At 53.7% G+C, this 21,718-nt stretch overlaps 7 protein-coding genes across 7 annotated transcripts; 4 read left to right on the top strand and 3 right to left on the bottom strand.

The window, feature by feature from the left end:
* Positions 1–534: 534 nt before the first annotated feature.
* Positions 535–1,514, top strand: KVR01_000336 (uncharacterized protein). The gene is made up of 2 exons (XM_044794298.1): positions 535–1,018; positions 1,107–1,514. Exons 1-2 carry the CDS (start codon positions 716–718, stop codon positions 1,305–1,307), a joined length of 504 nt encoding a protein of 167 aa, XP_044650285.1. The 5' UTR covers positions 535–715; the 3' UTR covers positions 1,308–1,514.
* A 1,855-nt stretch (positions 1,515–3,369) lies between these two features.
* On the top strand, positions 3,370–6,225 carry KVR01_000994 (uncharacterized protein). Its single transcript, XM_044783108.1, has 5 exons — positions 3,370–3,983; positions 4,049–4,078; positions 4,169–4,477; positions 4,534–5,253; positions 5,338–6,225. The coding sequence occupies exons 1-5, from the start codon at positions 3,891–3,893 to the stop codon at positions 5,605–5,607; spliced, it is 1,422 nt and encodes a 473-aa protein (XP_044650943.1). The 5' UTR covers positions 3,370–3,890; the 3' UTR covers positions 5,608–6,225.
* A 621-nt stretch (positions 6,226–6,846) lies between these two features.
* KVR01_000224 (uncharacterized protein) lies at positions 6,847–12,078 on the top strand (the record flags this gene model as incomplete). The annotated part of the gene is made up of 4 exons (XM_044788064.1): positions 6,847–7,064; positions 7,128–7,183; positions 7,755–9,580; positions 9,628–12,078. The coding sequence occupies 4 exons, from the start codon at positions 6,847–6,849 to the stop codon at positions 12,076–12,078; spliced, it is 4,551 nt and encodes a 1,516-aa protein (XP_044650173.1).
* Positions 12,079–14,325: 2,247 nt separating this feature from the next.
* Positions 14,326–15,352, bottom strand: KVR01_000655 (uncharacterized protein). The gene has a single exon (XM_044786057.1). The coding sequence runs from the start codon at positions 15,126–15,128 to the stop codon at positions 14,433–14,435; it is 696 nt and encodes a 231-aa protein (XP_044650604.1). The 5' UTR covers positions 15,129–15,352; the 3' UTR covers positions 14,326–14,432.
* A 974-nt stretch (positions 15,353–16,326) lies between these two features.
* On the top strand, positions 16,327–17,999 carry KVR01_000962 (uncharacterized protein). Its single transcript, XM_044784414.1, has 3 exons — positions 16,327–16,636; positions 16,826–17,257; positions 17,333–17,999. Exons 1-3 carry the CDS (start codon positions 16,604–16,606, stop codon positions 17,510–17,512), a joined length of 645 nt encoding a protein of 214 aa, XP_044650911.1. The 5' UTR covers positions 16,327–16,603; the 3' UTR covers positions 17,513–17,999.
* Positions 18,000–18,860: 861 nt separating this feature from the next.
* On the bottom strand, positions 18,861–19,658 carry KVR01_000953 (uncharacterized protein; the record flags this gene model as incomplete). The annotated part of the gene is made up of 1 exon (XM_044790868.1): positions 18,861–19,658. The coding sequence occupies one exon, from the start codon at positions 19,656–19,658 to the stop codon at positions 18,861–18,863; it is 798 nt and encodes a 265-aa protein (XP_044650902.1).
* A 1,005-nt stretch (positions 19,659–20,663) lies between these two features.
* KVR01_000071 (uncharacterized protein) lies at positions 20,664–21,718 on the bottom strand (the record flags this gene model as incomplete). The annotated part of the gene is made up of 2 exons (XM_044788441.1): positions 20,664–21,236; positions 21,308–21,718. The coding sequence occupies 2 exons, from the start codon at positions 21,716–21,718 to the stop codon at positions 20,664–20,666; spliced, it is 984 nt and encodes a 327-aa protein (XP_044650020.1).

The following is a 21,718-nucleotide window of genomic DNA, read 5'->3' as shown; positions in this document are numbered from 1 at the left end:
CGTGGACCTTGAGAAAAGAGTTCTCGGTTTCAATGTACTGATCACCGCGGTTAGGGAAATCTGGGGCAGGTTTCCCAAACAATTGATGATGATTACACCAAAACATTGACGGCGATCGCAGAACAGACCAACAAATGCTAGAATGGACAATCGTGCACCGGCTCGTGACGAGCCCGGAGATTCTTTTACAAGCCTCGCCAAGATCCTAAGAGAGAGCTAGCTGCGATTAAGCATATCCACCGTGCAGAGCAAGCATCTGAGTGGAAATCGGAACCGACAACTGAACGGGACCAACCGAGCCGTGCAAGGAGCAAATTGGTCTGCAGGTTGGTTGAAGGAGTTGCCCTTACCCCCTACCCTTGTCGTGAGTTCGCCTCAACTTCGTCTCGGATTCGCAGCCAAGATCTATCAGCCCCCATCCCGTTTCCGCATGCGGCCACGTGCAGTGCAAGCCATGAAATCTCAGCCTCCAATGTCGGTCGTCCCAGAATTATTCGCGAAACCGACAATATGGCGAAGCTTCTATAAGATCCTCATGATCGCTCGCTTGAAGTATCAGAATTCGCATGCTATCCATCATCACACACCAGTCCAAGACCGTCGTTCATCCCATTCTCTTCCAGCTGTGCTGTGATATTTTTACAAGTCTTACATTCACTGTTCCATCGATCCAATCTTTCAGTCCAGCTAACCTTTAATACCACCCTCATTCAAAATGAAGTCCTTTGCCATCATCGCTACCGTCCTGGCCGCCGCCGCCGCCGCCGGCCCCATTGGCAAGCGTGCCGTCTTCACTGACACCACCTTCAACGACATCTCCATCTCTGGTGGCACCGCTGGCAACGCTCAGGCGGAGGCGGAGCAGGCACTGTCTGGCCTCCCCACGGACCTGACCCAGGTTGAGCAGGCGGACCTCGACTTCCTCAACTCCGTGAACCAGGTCGCCAACGACGCTGAGAAGGAGGCTTTCAACCCTGCCATTGAGGCGGCTACCGGAGCCGAGGCCGATTCTCTCCAGGTGAGTACACACACACAGCGGTCCTGGATGGACATGGCAACGCCCTATCCTAATATGACCTCAACGATACTAACCGCCGGTGACGCAGATCGGAAAGATCAAGAACAAGGTCCTGAAGTTGACCGCCACCATCAAGAAGCTGGAGGCCCAGCAGGCGCAGGGCGAGGATGTCGCGGACAAGCTCGCAGAAGAGCAAAAGAAGCTCAACAACAACATCGCCCAGGACGAGGCCGAGGCTGGAAATGCCTCGACCAACGTCCAGTTCGATGGCACCATCTCGGCCAACTAAATGCAGCCAAATAGGCGGACCACGGATAGCGAGCGACCTTCTTACCGGATCTGTGATTCGAGACTTCTGTTGGACAGAGTCTTCGATGATAGCCAGGGGCTAGTAATGATGACCTGTTGAGGACAGAGGATGGGCTACCACAGCTGGCGATTTCGATTCAGCGAAGCCAGAAGGGTTGCGCGATGAATGAGCGAGATACTTACTGAGCGCTAATGAATGTATTCGGCCATGATCACCTAAGCAAAATCGCCACGCGGCCACAGTCTCCTGAGATATTTCCAGTGAACATTGAACCACACGCAAGTGAGCAGTGCCCGCGGTGCGACCTCCGCTGGTGGGGGGGCGGAAGGGACGTATTGTAAAAGAACTTGATGAAGGTAGCCTCGTCTGGGCCGAACTCAACAAGCCACAGAAGTTCCACAGTGACGTTTCGTACTTCTTCACGCATGGGGTTGTGGTATTGGAATCATAACACCTCCGTTTTCGTGATTTGTTCAAGGTGTAGCAAACATTCATGTCAGATTTGCGCCGTATTCAGGGCTGCCTGTCGCCGGCCGCTGATGTCGGCGTGCGCCTCCGTGCTCCGTCAACTGCCGTGCCGAGAAGTCTGGCGCGCTAAGCTGTTGGGCATGCCGCCTCTCGGCTGCAGTGGATCTCCCGATATGGTGAGACGTACTGATCACGGGGGCACCGGCCGGGTTTCAGGGCCGGGAGCGACGGCCAACCAGCTCTGGCCGCCGCCCTCCAGGGCTTGCCTCATCGCAGAGGGTTACATTGGCCAGTCTCTCAGACGTGGAATGAGCCAGCATCTGCAGGCTTGCCCAAAGGCTAAGCTCGAATGTCCCGAGCGTGATGATGACGTGCGGCCGTAGCAAGGCGACGACGAGCTTCTCCGATGCCCTCCGATGCCTGGTAGAGACCTCGGGAGGCACTCTAGTCTGCTCAATGGCGTGCATAATGAGGCTCCCATGACCTTCCTAAGGGTGTGCTCCAGTTGCCCACTGGGGCTAAGCCGACTGGCCGGGCCCGAGGAAGAGGAAATGGGTGGTTACATGGGGGCTGTAGTGCTTGATGGTCGAGGTGGTTGAACGCCGGCAGAACCAATCAATCCGGAGGGTCCGTACACCTGTCCAAACACAAGCTACTACTTCAAACATATTTAGTAAATACTGTTGTAAATAAAAAATCTTGACGGAAATATCGAGCCTTCTCTTGCTGTAATTGGTGAGGAACGTCTCGCTGGTAGTAGATGGCGTGAATTACCGTTTAAGCCGCCAACGGGTGATGTCTTCCTTTTGCAGGCGCTATATATAGCCTTGCAATTCAGACATTGATACTATGATCAGGGTCTTGCCATTTGCCGCGCTCGGATTCGCCAGTATCCTACGAAGACTCCGGAAGCACAGCAGTGGTGGTCGATGTGGGAAGCTCGCTCTATTCCATGAGATGCAATCTCCATGGTCTCTGGGTAAAAATAGGAGATGGAATATCGGGCATCCTGCTGTGGTCAGCATGGACCTGCAGGGGAAGCGGGGGGTCGCACAGGGGGGTCGCACAGGGGGCCTCCAAATGCAGTGCACGCCTTGGGGCCTGCATCCTCTTTCGTCATACAGCAGCCAGAAGCAAACAACCACAAATTGGGAACGGCCAGCCTCTGCTAGGCCAGCTGACCATGCTCGGCAGCAGCTGAGAAGCCTTCTGCCGACCACCGACTTGGCTGGGCCCAGCCCTGACAGCTGATCCGTTGCTCTTGTTAGCCTGACCAGCCAGCCAGCCCAGCCAGCCTCATTGTCCCGCGATCGTAGTCATCGATCAGGATGACAGAGGATGACAGGCGGGCCGTCTGCTGCTGTTGACGTGATTATCGCCAGATCAGCTCTAGTCCCAAATGCTAGTGGCCCAGTGATGCCTGCCTGGTCAAGGTCAAGCCTGGTTGCTACGTGTTTCTTCCCAGCGGCCTCATGGACGTCTTCCATTCTTGACCTCGGCGGTGTGGCGGTGTCGCTCACCACGCACATAATACAGAGCTTATATAATATCTTGATGTCGTCCCGTCTCCTGTGGGAGTTTCAGGTTGAGCAGACATCATCAGTGGGGCGACAGGAACTCATCCACCATCACAAGTCACATTTTGCTGGGGTCAAAGTCTGATCCCCAGCCTACATCCCGAGGTTGGGTAGGATCCAGGGGTAAGACGCACTGGCCCTCGCCTGCCCGCTGCCCTGCCGTTGCCAGCTCCAAATCTGGAGTCAGGACCTGGGGTCGAAGGGTCTAGAGGCCCGGGCCAAACAACGGGACCCTCTTCTTTTCTTGCCGCTTTGAGCTGCTTGCACTACTCTGACTGCTTGCTTGCTGCGCTGCCCACCTTCCAAGGCCGATCTTGACGTCGACCTGCCCACCTGCCGCTGCGGCCCACAATACCAGGGCACATCTCTTGGACTGGCCCTCTTCAACACTGCTCCAGACACCGGCTTGTTGCAAGAAGCTGCACATATCGCATTGCGCAGACACCACAACTCGAATCAACATTGCACGTGCCACAACAGTGCCTATCATTGCCTGCAACCCAGCCTGGAACCCATCATGGCTCTACTCGATGCCCCCCAGGCCAAAGGTGCCTTGAAGGGGGGTCCGACTCTCCTCGGAGTGCCAATGAAGCAGGCATCGCTCATTACAGTGAATAACTACCTACATAAGCTCCACGGCGGCTGGGAAACAGATGCTGACCTACGTTGCCACAGTTGACCTTCCAAAACTCTGCTCTAATCCTCGTGCGTTGCGCCCCTTCGCCCTCAGAGCCCGAAAGCGACCGGGGACCGAGCCGTGCGTGCTTCTTTGGCTAAACATGTCTACTCTCTCAGATAATGCATTACAGTCGGATAATGCAACCCACTGGGGACCACAGATACTTCACGAGCACCGCTGTCTTTCTCAATGAGGTCATCAAGCTTGCCATCTCCGCCTCTTTCGCCCTCTACGACGTCTCGAGGAGCCTTGCGCCCCAGACTCCCGCCACAGTATTGTTCGAGCAGATATACAGGTCCGTATTCAGCGGCGATGGATGGAAGCTGGCGATCCCGGCAACATTATACACCTTCGAGAACACGCTGCAGTACGTGGCTCTGGGGAACCTGGACCCAGTGCATTTCCAGGTCTTGTACCAGCTCAAGGTGCGTCGCGAGCCCAGACCTGGCTGCGCAGGCCCATGATAGCTGACAGGGCCTAGATCCTCACCACGGCAGTTTTCACCGTCCTGCTCCTCGGCAGACCCCTGAGTGGCAAGCGCTGGACAGCTGTCATTCTCCTCACCATCGGCGTCGCTATCGTATCCTTGCCCACAGACCCGAAAGAACCCTCCATATCCATCCACGACTACAGCGACCACTTCTTCCCGCGATCGATGCACGAGCTTGGGCAAGCTGCCGGTGGCGCGGTCGATGTGGCACGCCATCTTACGAGAAGAGCCGTGGAAGGATTCGCAGAGGGGGCCACTAGTCTGTACAAGCGATCAGCCACGTACGAAGGTATTGAGGAAGATCTGGACATGAGTCCCAAGATGAACTACTCCCTTGGCTTGTCCGCAGTCCTTGTTGCAGCGGTGCTATCTGGACTGACGGGGGTGTACTTCGAGAAGGTGCTGAAGGAATCGAGCTCGCCCGTCTCCGTATGGACGAGGAATATTCAGCTGTCTTTCTACAGCCTTTTCCCTGCTCTTTTCTTTGGGGTGATTATGAAGGATGGTGATGAGATTGCCAAGCATGGCTTCTTCGAGGGCTACAACTCGGTCGTCTGGACTGCTATCGTCTTCCAGGCCATCGGCGGTGTGCTTACGAGCCTCTGTATCAACTACGCGGACAACATCGCCAAGAACTTCGCTACAAGCATCAGCATCGTGGTCAGCTTCGTATTTAGCCTCTGGTTCTTCGGCTTTCAGGTCTCTATCATGGTAAGGCAACCTCTCCTTAGCTCCCTGCCCCACTTGTTTCGAGTTCCAAGGAGGGGCCAAGCATATATCTCTGACACTTTCCAGTTCATACTGGGCACGGCCTTGGTGATCTTCTCAACGTGGCTGTACAGTGGGCCTGACAGGAAGCGAGGCCGGCCCCCGCCTATCAGCATCGTTGGCTACGAGAAGACAGTCATTGCTTCAACACCAAGACTTCAGTCACCAGAGGACACAAAGCTTCTAAATCCGATGGATTCCGCGGCGTCTCTCGGTCTGTCGACATCTAGGCCATCGACGCCTTTGAGACACCACGCGAGGGTCCCATCTGCTAGAGGCAAGGCGCGAGACGAATAGAGTCAGACACACGAGACCGAGATAAATATGCATCGACGTTGGGTGGCGAGTCATTTGAATGATGGGGGATTACGGTTGGAAGAAGCAAGACGAGGCGGGAAAATGAAAAAGGCGTGTGGGCTCACCGCCCGTCGTGAACGCTATGTGTGCTGGCCGTGGGGGATCAGCCAGCATGGAACGGGCACAATGAATGTTGGAAGGACTAACGATCAAAATAGATACCCAGGTTGAGGAGAAATTCAGAAGGGGCGTCAAAAGGTGTGGACCTCCACAAATACCAGTGTAGCACTGAAAGTTCGGGAAGGGAAAAAAGAGAACAGTTCGAATTTACTACAAGTGGCACACCACTTCATGCAGTAGGGAAGAAGAGGCCAACGATGGCATTTGCAATGGAGCCGACTGCCACATCCTGCTTCAACAGTGGCATCCTCATGCGCTGATGTGCATGCAGATAATCTGGAGATGCTGTGCATGCCATACTGAAGTACCAGAAATCACAGGCAGAGTGTCGAAGTCAAATCCATTGCAATGAGTTAGGGGAGACAAATCAGGTAGCCGGTGGTTTGCTACAGGAGGCAGAGGCAGTATTCGTCCCCTAATATACCGGGTCGTGTGATCACTGGGCTCTACAACACAAGCCAAGTCTTCAGTGGCATCGAAGCAAGAAGCCCTGGATTTCTTTTTCGGGCTTTGCATACCTCGGGTGGAACTTGTCATTGGGCTTTATGGTCAGGGCAGTGCGCTGCTCCTTCCTCGAAACCACCGCTGCCTGCCTGCCTGCCTCAACACCTGCCTCCTTAGGTATCTGGCCGAGGGGTCTATCTGCAGCCTAGGACTCTTAGGTGCCTGATTCCAGTGGCAAGAGCAAGCAAATGGCGAATTGTCGAATGGGACGATGACTGCCGCAGATACGCGTTACCTCACCATATCCTCTCCGGCCACCGTCGAGTCTTGAACAGATCTGTGGCAACTTTGTGTCGGCTCGGTTGCCAAAAAGCTACAACTTCTCGGCCACATTGACCGTCGAAATCGGTTCCTGCTTCGAAACAAAACTTCCCGTGGCCCATCAAGGACAGTCACATTTCGTTCGCCAGGCGGCATGCCCTCTTTACTCTCCTCCCTATCTGCTGTACTCTGGACGTGGTAGCTGGAGGAAAGCTACCAACCGGCCACTCGCCTGCACGAGCTCACCGCCGGCTGGGTGGGTGCAATTAATGGAACAAAATGTCGGGAGATCAAATGGCCAACATCCACAATGGCCCGGGCGAGCTCAATCTGCGTCTGTCGGCGGAAGACCTTTCTGAATTCGGCCCAGATGTCCAAAACGTGCTCCGACGGCTTGCTGGCTCGCAGCAAGAACAACAACAACAGAGACATCACATGGCACCATCCTCAAATTTGGGACTTCCAGCAAGGATTCTACCTGAACATGGACACAATTTGACCCAACGGCCAGTGTGCTTCGACCCTCCCGCAGCTCTGCCCAGCTATACCACCCAGCACCGCACCCTGCCGAGCAGCTGGCAGCAACAAGTGGCAGTTGAACAGCGGATCGGTACTGGTCTTGATGATTTTGGTCAGTTCGAGGCTCCTTGTCTCAGAGCTCAAAAGCCTGCAGAAGAGTTGGGCATACTGGACTAACATATTGGCAGATCGACAACTTCTGGCATGCCATGAACAACCAAGTGTGCGAGCCCCGTATGTGGCATCCGACTACTATAAGCCACCAGTGCCGACTGCACTGCCTTTCCCAGGGGTCGACCGTTTTACGTCTGCACCGTCTAGCTCCTTGTCGTCAGCTCTTTATTCGACTGCAGCAGGCCTCTCGTCATCCAGACTGACCCTCCCCTCAAGCCTCGCAGTTCCGGCGACCAGCACTGATCCATCCCGAAAGCTATACTCCCCAGAAATGGACATGCAACCCACCGTGCGTAAATTCCAGGGGACGGCGAGAAGGAACTCCTCGCCTCGTTTTAGACCTACGGCGCCATTCCCGACTCCGGTACAACCATCCCAGGAAGAACAGAAGTCCAACTCCAGGGAATCGTCTTGGTTGAAGCAGCAATTTGCGCCTCGTCGTCAACGCAAGTGGCTATGACTCTACTTCGGATTATAAGATCAATGCTAATGGTTCTATTTCAATACAGCAAATCTCAGCTCAGCAGACCGTGGTAAAACAGCGACGAGTTCCTCTTCCCCATTCGATGCGAACACATCTTCAAGTCCCGCGGCGGAGGCAGGTCTCCGACGTCAGCTGCCACAAACGGTTCGAGGATCTTTGGGAATGCCCACCGTTTCTCCACCAACGAGGAACACGCAGTCTCTAGAGCTTGCCCACGCCCCTCCCATCGCAAATGGCATCAGTTTGGTCAACCCACGCGACGTTCTCCCTGACAGATTCCGAGAAATTTTCCCGTATGATCTCTTCAACGCCGTCCAATCGAGATGTTTCGAGTACTCCTATCAGACCAATGATAATGTTGTCGTATCAGCGCCAACTGGCAGCGGAAAGACAGCACTACTGGAACTTGCAATCTGTAGACTCGCGCACACGAGGGGAAATCAAGTCTTCAAGATCGTTTACCTATGTCCTCTCAAGGCCCTCTGCACCGAGAGAGCCAATGACTGGAAACAAAAGTTCGGACTCTTGGCAATGGAAGTTGCTGAGCTCACTGGGGATACATCGCAAGCTGAAATGAGACGCGTCCGCCAAGCCACCATTATCATCACCACTCCTGAGAAGTGGGATTCCATCACTAGAAGCTGGTCTGACCATCGAAAACTCCTTGACTTGGTCGAACTATTTCTCATCGACGAGGTGCACCTTCTCAAAGAACCACGCGGGTCTACTCTCGAGGCCGTTGTGTCCCGCATGAAGACCCGTGGAGCGAATGTCCGCTTTGTCGCACTGAGCGCAACTGTGCCAAATTCTGACGATGTTGCCCGATGGCTGGGCAGAGATCATACAAACCCAGACATCCCAGCACGCCGAGTAACGTTCGGAGAAGAATTCCGCCCTGTGAAACTGCAAAGATTCGTGTATGGGTTTGACAGCCGGACTAATGACTATCAGTTCGATACATTCTTGACCGACCAATTGTATCCCCATATCGCCAGACATTCGCAGCGGAAACCAATTCTGGTCTTCTGTCAGACCCGCAAGAGCTGCCAGAACTCAGCAAAGAAGTTGGCCGAGGAGTGGAACGAGCGTCGGCCTCAATCACGGCCATGGCCCGAACCATCCAAACGAACTCCTGTCATCAGTCCTGAACTGCAGGAGATTGTGAGGTACGGGGTTGCGTTCCATCACGCTGGTCTCGACGCCCAGGACAGACGAGCCGTTGAGCAAGCCTTCCTCGACGGCCGTATAAGTGTCATCTGTTGCACATCCACACTTGCCATGGGCCTGAATTTGCCATGCCACATGGTAGTGCTGAAAGGCACCACCTCGTACGTGGAGGGTTCAATTTCCGAACTGAGCGACTTGGAATTCATGCAGATGCTGGGCCGTGCCGGCAGGCCACAGTTCGGCAACAGTGGAGTTGCCGTAGTTCTCACCAGAGCTCGAAACAAGCAGCATTACGAGGACATGGGATCCGGGCAACAAATCCTGGAAAGCACGCTCCATCAGAATCTGATCGAACATCTTAACTCTGAAATCAATCTTGGGACCTTTGGTGACATCCAAAAGGCAAAAGAATGGTTGAAAGGAACATTCCTTGCTGTTCGACTGGACCGCCATCCGGGGTACTACAAACTCGATGATACAGGTCCCATCTCAGATCCACTTGATGACAGACTGGAGAAGATCTGCGAAACAGACATTTCTAAACTGCAACAGGCTGGCCTTGTCACCCAAGACGCAGCATTTCAGTCGACTGATTATGGCCGAGCAATGTCAAAATATGTTATTCGATTCGACTCGATGCAAAAGATCCTGCAGATTCCTCAAGCAGCCAAGATGGAGCAAGTTGTAGGTCCTCGAATCACCTTGCTGTCGACAGGCGCTAATAAACACAGTTGACAGCCGTATGTGAAGCAGACGAATTTCGGGACTTCCGCTGGCGAACGCGTGAGCGCGATGTTTTCCGCGACATCAATAAAAGCCCCTTCATCGCGTACCCAATCAAAGGCACGGTGAACACAATGGCACACAAGGTCTCGCTGCTTTTACAAGCAGCTCTTGGCTGCGTGGACTTGTCTGACGTGCCTGATCTCGTCCGGAGACAGATCACATTGGATACCAGCCTTCTGTTTGAGAAGATGCACCGCCTCGTACGCGCGGTCATCGAATGCAAGGCCAGCGACTTAGATGGCGCAACTTGTCGAGTAGCTCTCGATCTGGCACGTTCCATGGCAGCCAGGGCATGGGAGGGAAGGTCCATGCAACTGACGCAAGTGGCCCATGTTGGACCAGTTTTCATGCGAAAGTTTGCTGCCTCTGGTATTACAACTGTGCGAGGACTGGCGGACGCTGGCGCCAGCAACATTGAAAGAATCTTGAGCCGAAACCCCCCGTTTGGCAAGAAAATGGCTGACGAGTTGGCGCACTTTCCACGCTTGACCCTGGAAGCACGTGTTGCAAAAGAGGACCTCCCAATTCCCAAGTCAGTCGTGCAGCCTATGGTCCGCATCGACGCTATTCTTGGTTTCTCGAACATCGTAGGGAAGCCCAAATGGCGTGGCAAGATTCCTTCAATTACCTTCATGGCCGAGACTACAGAGGGTGTTCTAGCGCACTTTTGGAGAGGGTCGATGAAGAAATTCAAAGATGAGGACAAGAACAAACTGTCTCTACAGTTCGAGGTTGAGCTCAGCAGCGCCGCCGAAGAGATCATTTGTCACTTCGCATGCGAGGACATCGTTGGCACAGTTGTCACCACTAGGCTCCAGCATGGACTGCCAGCGTCTTCATTTTCCCAGAACAAGAGGTTGACAGCAAAATCGTCACAAGGGTTGAGTCAACGCGTGGCATCTTTGACGGATGATGACATTGGTGACAATGATTTGCTGGAGATCACACAAGGAGGAGGGGACTATGCCAACGGACGCCCTGAAATCTTGGAACACTCAGATATCGAGTCTCACCGGCCTCCTATGGGCAGTGAGAAGCGGAATGGTATCAGCAAACAAGCCCTCAGCCAAGATGATGGTTGTGCGCCCGCGCAGGAAATTGAAAATAAGAACGTCCCCTGGCAACCGGTTCAACTCCCCAACGGAAAGTTTAAGTGCAATCATCGCTGCGCTGATGTCGGATTGAAGAATGGCAAGGGCAAAGCCTGCGCCCATCGATGTTGTCATGAGGGTCTTGATGCACCCAGAAAGCCAAGGGCCCCAAGTTTGAAGAGAAAGGCAGGCATGGAAATAGTGGTTGCCGAGCCAGCTCCAAAGCCGACCTCAAACCCGCCAAACAAAAAGGCCAAGACAGCCACTCCCAAGGATGGGTCTTCACGCAAAAGCGCGTCACGGGACCCTTTGATATCCAGATCCTCAAATCGAAGAGACTTCCCTCCAATGGACCTGGACAGTTTTGAGTTGGATGGGGATGGACTTATCGATCTGACTCAAGTTGAACGCCGCCATGCAGGTGCCAGTGATGTTGATATCCAGCATCGCAGCCTATATGGAGTCAAGGGCCTCGCGAGTAAGAAGGGTTTGCATAACGAGGGATTCGACGTTTTTGAACGTCTCTCCGACGACTTATGGGAGGATGATCTAGCTCTGCCCATCGGAGGAAAGAGCAATATCGAGGACCACGGCTTTGAAGTTAGCCCGAAGACAAATTTACCACATGCTGATCTCGGAAGAAGGAAAAGCAACAGTACCGATGACTTTTCAGGTGGCTCAGTCTTCGACGATGTTCCTATGGATGATTGTAATCCACAACAAAGCGACACACACAGAGCCTTGAGAACTGGCACCAGCGCAGCAAAGAACCACCCCAGACAGGGCGGTAACGTCCTCTCGCACGAAAATCAAGGAGCCGTGTCCAGCTTGGCTAAGGCATCTTCAGACCCTTCGCCGCCGCGGGTGAAATCAATGGACCAGCTCAAGGTATTACCTCGTTTCGAGGAAGGATCGCGAACGAACATCACAAGGTCATCCTCTGACCGTTCCGGTATTCGAAGCAGGGTGGGAGAGACTCACTTCACGTCATCAGCCGTACAATCACCTCTCATCGGACTAAAGCCAAGAGATTCCGAAGATGATACATACATCTTCTCGGACAACTATGCACTGCCGCCACCTCGGGAGAGCTTTGGCGAAGGGAGTATCTTGCTGTCCGGTGTTTCCAACGAGGGGTGTTCGGCACGCAAAACTGACCCAATCGCCGTCCACAGCTCATCAGACCTCGATTACTCCTCAGCCAAGAAGACTGATCAACAGATGCAATCACAAAAAGACACCGAGTGGCAAGAGTTCGAGCCTGGATTTACCGAAGATTTCCGAGATCTTGTGGAGTTGATTTAGTTCGACTGAAGGACGGCGCAATGGCGGCACGACGGATTTGAGAAGATCTGTTTCGAAACAAGAAATGCAGCGGAGGGTTATTGATCGGGTCTCTTTAATCATTGCTTTTTTTATTACCAATTTACCACCGTCATTGGTGGCTTGATCAGCTTTGCAAGCCATCATTATACGGACAACCGATCGTCGCTCGGCAGCAATGACAATGAATGAGCGAAGTCTTTATCTCCGGACAGAAATCTTGGCGCTGGAAGGGTCTATACGAAAAAGAACATCGCTTTCAAGAGGCACCTGGGTGTGAAGGATGGATGCCGTGGGGATGTTGCTACTGTACCACCGTGCTTCACATGAATCTCACCCATAGGGAATGGAAACTTTTGAGACTTGTGTTGCGTCCCGTATTATATTTTGTGACCGAGACCCAGAAGGAAGAATTTTGTCACAACACAACCTACAGACTACTACGTGCCCACGGCAAGGGTGACATCACTTCTGTACGAGTAGTGCAGTTTGAAAATTGTGATGAACTTTTATGCCACTGCAATGGTCGTTCAGAGAAGTAAAATCCAAGAAGCGAAACATAATCGGTCGAAGTGGAAGTTTGATGCTGCTGGCCAAGGAAGGATCAAACGCTGAGAGAAGTCTTCTTGATTGGACTTTTTACTCTGAACCGTTAACATTCACCTTTTCGTCTTGCTCATCAAGCCTGTGACAATAGCTTGCAAGGTTGTGTTGCTTGCAAGTGTTGGTGAACGGCTTATCTAGGAGTATATAGCACCCAGTGACTTGTAACTCGCTTAACGCCAACACTGGGTGTATTTTCTGCGTAAATGGGCTGAACGCTTCAACCCATCGCTGTCTCTCCGCCACTTCCTTTCTTTCGCAGGCAGCGAGCCTTGTTCCTTCTTGTCTAATTATGCTTCTCCCACAACACACAACTGGAATCTCCGAGCTGTTCATCAGTATGCCACAGGATTTTGTTCCAGCTGACGATGGAAATCTTGCCCATCGACTCCCCGGATGATTCAATGTTGAAATGCTCGCCAGCCCTACGTCTCACCCAGATCCCCCCGCAGCTTCTCCCCGGCGGCGCGAGCTGCCTGGTCGCCGGCGGTCTCGTGGCTCTGCAAGAATTTCCGCAACCCATCCAGCTTCGAATCCCCGTCAGCCTTCCAAGACCTCACCTGGGCGACGGCAAGATCCCGTATGGCCTGCTTGTCGCGCCGGGCCTCGGCGAGGTCTGCATCCCGCTGGGCCTCCTCGGTAGCTTTCCTCCGTGCCGCCTCGTCGGGACCCAGCTGTTGCCTCGTGACGCGGTACGACAGCACGGCGCAGTTGGCCATCTCGAAGGTGGCGGTGGCCGAGGGCGAGTGTCCCAGGACGCGCAGGAAGGACTTGTTGCTGCGACCGTGCAGGACCAGCATGACGCAGGGTTCGATTGGATCGGAAAAGGTGCGGTCGTGGGTGTATTCCCAACGGTCTGGATCAGAGGGAGCCATGTAGTGTTTGTAGGGTGTGTGATAGGAGGTTGCCTAGTAAGAGGTTGTCTGGTAGGTCTCGTAGACTGTTGCTGGTGAGTCTCCTCACCTCCATTTGTAGGTATCCCGCAACATCGCACAGCATTGTCTGTAAGTGATCATAAGGTTGTGGTTTTAACAACCTCGAGTACTAGTAATCCAACTTGATAGATTCGAACAGAAGTGGTGCTGACCACCCGCTTTGCTTTGGTGAAATGAACTAGTGTGCGACGGACTGTGCTCAAACAAAGGGGATGCTGTCACCAGACATAGGCTGAATAGCAGTCATCCGACTCGTTGGAACTAGGGCCATCCGAGAACAAAGCACTGGCACTGACTGCTTCACTACAAGTACATTCATGTGTCCAAGTCAACAAGATTGCACTGGGCAATGAACACTTTCGTTGCAACCGACCATCTCACATCCGACCAACAGCAACATTGAAGAACCTCAGGCCATGGCAATAAAACCACGTGTGACTTGAGCACATAGGTACGGAGCCGCCCACGCAGCCCTTTGTCTGCTTTGGTCACATGTTGGGCAGTACATATTTAGGAGCAGTCAGCGCTTGAGAAACAGGAACTGCCGTTGACTAGCACAATGGGAGTGGGCAGAGGGATTGTAGCATTGCATACTTGTGTAGGATTGGAGTTGCAGCATACGTTATGCCCTGCATAGGGCTGAGCACATGTGATTTGACGGTGCAGGTTGGGTGGCCATTTATCAGGTATGTGTTGGTAGAAGAAGGTAGGATTATTGAACCCTTGCAAATGTTTCTCTTGTCTCCTTGGAGCTTCTATCTGAACCCCAAGAATATGTTGGTGGTCAAAACTGCGAGGCTAAGTAGTATCTGGTTTCTTGGCTATGACCCAGAGGAATTCTGCCTTGACATTATCCCCTCTCACCTCGTCCAGGACTAGATGCAGGCCTGCATTCCTGAGCAACTGTCTGTAGTGATTAGCATCCCAGCCGCTGTGATAAACCCAGCCCTTCTCACCCATCCAGCCGGTCATGACCACATTCTCGTTTGCCTCAGCAGGGAAGTTGAAGAGCATGTAGCCACCGGGCCTGAGCCAGCCCGAGAGGTTGCGAATCATGACAACCTGCTCGTCCCGAGGCAGATGCTGGATGCAATAGAAGCCAAGCACCACATCAAAGGAGTCGGGCGGGAGACAGAGGCCCATTATGTCGCCTTGCAGCCAGGTGACCCTGTCCGAATCTCCACCACAGACGTGGTCCAGACGCTGCTTGCCCAGTTTGATCTGGGCCGAGGACAGGTCGTTGGCGGTGATGCGGAACTGGGGGCCGCGGGCCAGCAGCCTCTCGGTGGTGGGGATGCCGGCGCCGCATCCGACCTCAAGAATGTCTCTGTGAGACGGCGTGAGCAGGTCGAGGAGGCTGTCCAGATACGAGAGGCGGATCGCAGCGCCCTTGGTGGACCAGGCAGTGTAGGACTCTGCGATGGCGTCGTAGGAGTCCTCGAGGCGAGACTTGAGGTTGTCCGGGACGCCACCGGCCTCGTCCTCGGCGTCCATCGAGAGGGGGGAGGGGTGAGGGGGCCGTGATGCCCGGACCCGCCCCACTGCAGCAGTCCCCCGACTCGCCGACTCGCCGACTGGCTGTGGATTTCTGCGCGTGTCGTTCGGCTTCGGAGGGCGGCCGTCTCCGGCCGCGTGGGTGGGGACTTTGGTGGATACTTTCAAGGGTGTAAATGGCAGAATGGGTGGCCGTCTTGATACGGTTCACTTCCATCAACCGGTGAAAGATGGTGAACGGCGTGCCGTATATACTTAGGTACCTAGGTACTTACTTGCCTGGGCACTCACTGTCTGTGACAAGCGAAGTGATGCCCCCCCCTGGCTAAATTCGCATATACGCACGTGCCACATAAATTCATTCACTCCCTCTTAAACTAGTTGTTTCTTAATAACTCTTTTATTTCTTAACTTAAAATTATATAGAAAATATATTTATAATCCTTATTTAAAACTTTATAATACTATATTTTTAAAATATTTATTTTAATAGATTTATAAGTATTTATATAAGTTTAAAAAGTTAATTAAATAAATATTTTAAAAATATAATCTTATAGAGTTTAAAATAAGGAGTTTAATAATATTTTTTTTATATTTTTTAATAAAGGTTTAATAAAAGTTTTTAAAAACTAATATATATAGATTAATTAAATTTAAATATTAAATAAATAAATACTTAAAAATTATATTCTTATTAAACTTTTAATAAGAATTATACATATATTTTTTATTTAATTTTAAGTTATAAAATTAAAGAGTTATTAAAAGAAAACCACTTTAAAAAAGGAGTGAATGAATTTATGTGGCACGTGCGTATATGCGAATTTAGCCAGGGGGGGGCATCACTTCGCTTGTCACAGACAGCAGTAGGCAATAAGAATGGCATGCCAGACTCACCATTGCACTAACTGGGCTGGCTACCTGGGTACCTAGGTACCTAGGCACTTTAGCAGACGTGACTGCTGCTGCACTGCGGGGTTCTTCCCGCTCGACCTCTGAGAGCTGCATTGCGTGCATGACGGCCCAAGTCCACACGTGGGGTAGGCGTGCCGGTACCTGGTAACTTTTGGAGACCCAGCAGCCGGGCAGCCGGGCTTGGGCGGCGTGACTGACTGACTGACTGACTGGACTGGGCTGGGCTAGACTGGCGCCAGGCCGATTTTTCGCCATGAGCGAGGCAGGCGATGGATGGATGGAACCCTTGGAATTTTTTTTTGTTGCTGGCTGCTGCTGTGGAAATGAATTTTATGCGGTCCTGATTTTCCTTCCCTATCTTTCCTTCTCTTTTGTACTTCCCACCTCGAACCAAAGAACGGCCCTACCCCGCGTATCACAAGTCCAGACCACCAGCCCACGCGCTTTGCTTATTCGCCGCACGAGCTTCGTTCTGGTCTGTATTTGCGACCGGCCGAGACATCTGCATACACCCGACTCGACTACGGCTCGCTACCTGCAGCAACCCATAGCCCAACATGGTCGAGAAGCTCTACGTCACCTACAATGATGTGTGTATATATCCTGTGCTCTCTCCCCCCAAAACCCAAAACTACCCCACCATGACTGCCACCAAGCATGGCCCTTGGGCCCCCTCGCCCACGATGACCACGGGCACGGGCATGAGCACGGGCATGAGAGAGCCCGCACCCGCACACGCACACGCACACATCTGACATGTCTCTTCTCCCCCCTCCCAGGTCCACAAGCTCTGCCAGGAGGCCGCCCCGCACATCCTCGACAACTTCAAGCCCCACCTGATGATCGCCATCGGCGGCGGCGGCTACGTCCCCGCCCGCATCCTGCGCTCCTTCCTCAAGAAGCCCGGCAGCCCCAACATCCCCATCCAGGCCATCGGCCTGTCGCTCTACGAGGCCCTCGGCGGCGGCGACGGCGTGGTCGAGGAGCCCGGCAAGCAGGTCACCCGCACCCAGTGGCTCGACCTGACCAGCCTCGGCGAGATGAAGAACCTCATCGGCAAGAAGATCCTCATCGTCGACGAGGTCGACGACACCCGCACCACCCTCGAGTACGCCGTCAAGGAGCTCGAGAAGGACGTCGAGGCCGCCCGCCAGAAGCTGGGGCTCGAGGGCGACAGCGCCAAGACCGAGTTCAGCATCTTTGTGCTGCACGTGAGTTGTCCCGGTACAATTATTCTCAATAAAAGGAAGACTGGCTGACTAGGAACCCCCCCTCCCCCGCAACAGAACAAGGACAAGCAAAAGAAGGGAACCCTCCCCGCCGAGATGCTCGACGCCGGTCGCTACATGGCCGCCCGCACCGTCGGCGACGAGTGGATCTGCTACCCCTGGGAGGCTGACGACATCGAAGAGCACGACGAGCTCTCCAGGCAGATGAAGGCGAAGCAGGCTAATGGGTCCTCATGAGTACGGGAATCTCCTGATACGGAGTCGAGAGACCGCGCAGCCCCGCGCTGAGGGTCACCCCGGCATGCGGCCGTCCAGCCTACACTACACGCCCGGCTGGGATACGCGCACATGCTTGTTTTGTCCTATGTTGGAACAGACACGGGGCATACATGCTCGGATCACCCGATTCGTCCCCGGGCGGCGCTACAAAGCGTTGATGCCCTGTGTGATGTCAACGTCTAATTTGGAGGCTACAGCCGGCATCATTTAGGGAGGGCGGCTATCTGCTTACATGGTTGGAATCTATTTTTTCTGGTGAGCCATCGAGAGCGCTGCCTCGATTTGGGGCTTGGGATGGGCTGCATAGCGAGGTTTGAATAGGGTAGCTGCAAAAAGGGGATCGTGAAAACCAGGTGGGACTGGAGAGGCGACTCATTACCACCGGCCGTTTCGCTGAGCCAAAAACAAATACAAGAACGAGAGTTGCAGAATTATGCCAAGTGAAGCCGTCGTTCTAGAGTTTGTGTGCTCGTCATACCCAGCGTGTTTTGAGGTGCTCTGCATAATCACAGCAGAGCCGCATTTCATTCTTGTACTACGTAAATCGCATTCATCTCGCATCATTTGGTCAGCTAATCTGCCCGTGGCCTGCACTCTACGTAAGCCTACGTTCTCGTAGTTAAGTGCGGTAGATGATTTTCCTCAGCTCTCCGGACGAAAGTTTCCCGGGGAATTAGGCACTCCGTGGACGAATTTAGTTGGCAAAAGAGACTTGAAGTAAGCACTAGGATTGGCTTCGGGTGAAGGTCATCAACCTGAATTTCTGTTGTGCAGAGGAACCGTTGGTCCTTCAAAGTAGACACAGACAGACGCTGAGAGATGTTTCACCAAAAGTACGAAGCGGAAGCATAGCATTGGAATAGCACGTCTGAGAAATGGAATGAACACTTGTGTTACAAGACAAATAAACTAAACGCAGAATTATCCACAAGACAGAGGGTGGCCGCAACCAGAATGCTCCCTCAGAACCACTGTACGCCGCGGGCCACCAGACGATCTCAAAGTGCAGAAGACCGCAATGGAACCAAAAGAGCGAAAGAAAACAGACAGACGAAGAACCCCCCATCCCGCTGATTAACCGTTTTCCAGATCACAAGCAGCTAATCCAAACCGCCTGATGTGCTCTGGCCACAACTTTTGCCTCGAAGATTTCCAACTCGGGGCTAAACAAACGTCTTGTCCTTGACGCGCTGTTCCAGTGAAAACGCAGTGACTCCTGTATTCAAAATCAAAAGTAAAAATCAATCTTTTCCCAGCTCAATTCCTCAGTGCGAAGCAGTCCCATGTATGCGTGCGGCGGGGTGGCCTAGTGGAACCCCAGAAGGATTGGCGAGCGGGACCTTGCTCGCTTCCAGTACGGGGCGTTGGCGCCCTTCTCCCACCGGTAGGATGGCATGTTGTTTCGGAAAGTGACTCTTCGCCTGCCCGAAGCCTCATCTGCCGCTTGATTGTGAGGGGTGGTCGACGATGTGTCTTCGGCCGCCGGCTTCTTCAAGATCGACTTCAAGGGAGGGAGGGGGGTCCAGGTCAGCTCGCGGACGCCGAACCAGAACAGATTGTGCGACTCCCAGTCGACACAATCCTCCCAGTCGTCGTCGTCGTCGTCCTCTTGGAGATCCTCGTCGGCGTCCTCTAGATCCTCATCGTCGGGCTCGTCAAGGCACTCGTCCATGGAATCATAGCGGTCCTCTTCTTCCTCTGACGTGCCACAGGTCTCCATCTCCATCCCATGGTAGCCGCCCTCCTCAGCTTCGTCGTCGCCAACGGACTGGTGGTCGACCTGAGTCTGGCCGCGAGGATGATACCAGTTGCCTTTGGAGCCTTCTTCGCCATCTTGGGTGGCTGGAGAAAGTTCCGCTTCCATCGTGGTGGACAGTGTTGTAACCGGTTTGTGATAGAGACCGGTTGCGATGCTGGTGCTAGGGCCGCTTGATGGGTGGCTGTCGTGATTCCCGACAGGAGACGGCTGCGCTGTTGCAGCCGTGATGGTCGCAGAATCGGTCACGGCATCGTTCGAGCTTGAGCGGCCGATTTTGGTGTCGGAGTCGTTTCTGGCTCGCGACGGGGGCCTTCGACGGTTGCAAATAGGGCAGCCGATGGCCATTTTGGTCCTTGAGCCAAAAGATTGTGCTGTCTGTGGTGGAAACTGGACTGGACTCAAGTTTTCGACACCGTAAGTCGGTGAGAACGAGGGACGAGGTTAATTCTACCACGAAAACAGATTCGCTTCTCTTTGCAGAATGTGTGGCCCTTCGCAGGAGTGTTAACAGATGGGGGAGAGGAGATGTAATCTGGTTGCGAAGGGAGTTTGTGCTGTTTTTCCAGGCACACAAGTGATGGAAAGAGTGGTTGATGGTGGAGGTTTGAAGGAGGGAACTGCCAAGGGTGGCACAAAAATGGATTGTTGCAAAGGCGCTGGGCTGGTTTCCTAGCCGTGGGGGGACTTTGGTACTAGGTACCGAGTTAGACTTGGTTTTGAGGCAAACGGAGAATGTTTAGCAACTTACCTACGCTAGGAAGCAGCTCAAAGACTCGCCTGCCCTGGAATATGCCCTCAGTGGTTAATTCCCCAATCCAAAGACAAGACAGAACTGTCAAGAAAGATACCTAGGTACCTGGCTTTACGAACTTTGACCGCCCGTCCGATACCAGACCATCTAGCCCGCAGACCACATGGCATGTAGAGACAGGAGCATAGTGGCCGGCTCTCTGCTGCCCGGTCACTTGCCCAGGACTAACATGCCGACTTCTATCACTGCACATAGAACGGAACCTGCTCCAGACCGTCTGATCAGGCCTTGACCCACAGCACCTTGACTTGGTCATCTTCACTAAACTCAGCATCACTCACTTGAGTGATTGCCGTCGATGAGACTTGATAGACCGAAAAAAGTTCATTTGCTCCCCGAACGCTATAATGCCTAAGTAAAGGCCACTGTCCCATAGAGACGTTGTATAATCAACCGAAGAAAAGCCCAATTTAAGCAAGTCTAGAATAGACTATCGCAAAAGAAGGCAGTTGCGCTCGTTCAAGAATTAACCATGTCAAGCGCTGGAAACAACACATGGGAGGTAGCCCTGAAACAGTTTATTAGTATGATGGATAGTGTCAACCCCCCGAGGTGCCCTCGCGAGCATGCTTCTCCTTCAGCCTCTTCTCCTGCTTCATAAACTCCCTGATACCCACCGGCACGTTTTTGTACAAATCATCGTCCCAAAAGTCCTTAGCAATCTTGGGAGAGGGTGTAGTCGACGAAACATCCCAGTTTGTATCCGATCCGCCGCCGTCGTCGTCCATGCTGACAGCAGTATGATCTGTCCCAGAAGTTGTCGTCGGTGACCGCTTCACCGACTTCGCATCATCGCCCACGCTCGCACCAGCCCCCCTCGCCGCAGCTAGCTTCCTCTTCGCCTCGGCATCCGCAAGCGCCCAGTCCTCCATCTCGTCGCGGTATCGGTCCCACACGCAGTTGACACACCCGCTCATGCAGCAGTTGTCCGGCTCCTCCGGCTTCGGCGGCACCAAGACCCCCGCGATAAGCGTGCTCTTCTCGCGCAGCCTCGCCAGCTGTTCTGCGCGCTCGGCCGGCCCTGCCAGGCTCGACCCGAATATCACCTTGGCTTTGTCCTCGGCGCTCGACTGGGTTGGGGGCGGCATGGGGGTGGGCGGCGATGTCCCTATCTACTATGGCCGAAATCTGGTGAGCCCTGGGGATACTTGTGCTAGGTCGTGGTGGTGCCAGGGTGTCTTACCGAAGGGGGCGAGGAGGTCTTGGCGGCAACTTGCTTGGCTGTCTCCTTGATGCTGGCTGCCGGGGAGGCGGTCGGACTGCTACCAGCAGTGGCAGTGGCAGCTGGCTCGGCCTTTACCTTTGGCTTGCGACCGCGCTTGGCGGGCTCCTTGGGGGAGTCCTCCTCTTGCGCCGCCTTGACACTGCTGGCGGGCTCCTCGGGCTTGACGGCGGGGATGGGCTGGCCGCTGTTGAGGATGGCCTCGTAGAAGCGACCGATGGGCATGGCCTGCTCGTTCGAGTCCTCCTTTGGTGGCGAGGGCGTCGGGTTCTTGGTGGGGATTGTCGCATAGGCGCGGCGGGCTCGACTTGTCGCAACCAGCGACCGGAGCGGCCGGGGGTTAAAGAGCATTGTCCTGACCGAAGAAGACAT

The sequence above is a fragment of the Diaporthe batatas genome, assembly GCF_019321695.1.
Source record: "Diaporthe batatas strain CRI 302-4 chromosome Unknown Contig00001, whole genome shotgun sequence".
In the NCBI taxonomy this organism is placed as follows: domain Eukaryota; kingdom Fungi; phylum Ascomycota; class Sordariomycetes; order Diaporthales; family Diaporthaceae; genus Diaporthe; species Diaporthe batatas.
Note: the sequence above shows the minus strand (reverse complement) of the source record. Positions and strands in the feature narration are given on the sequence as shown.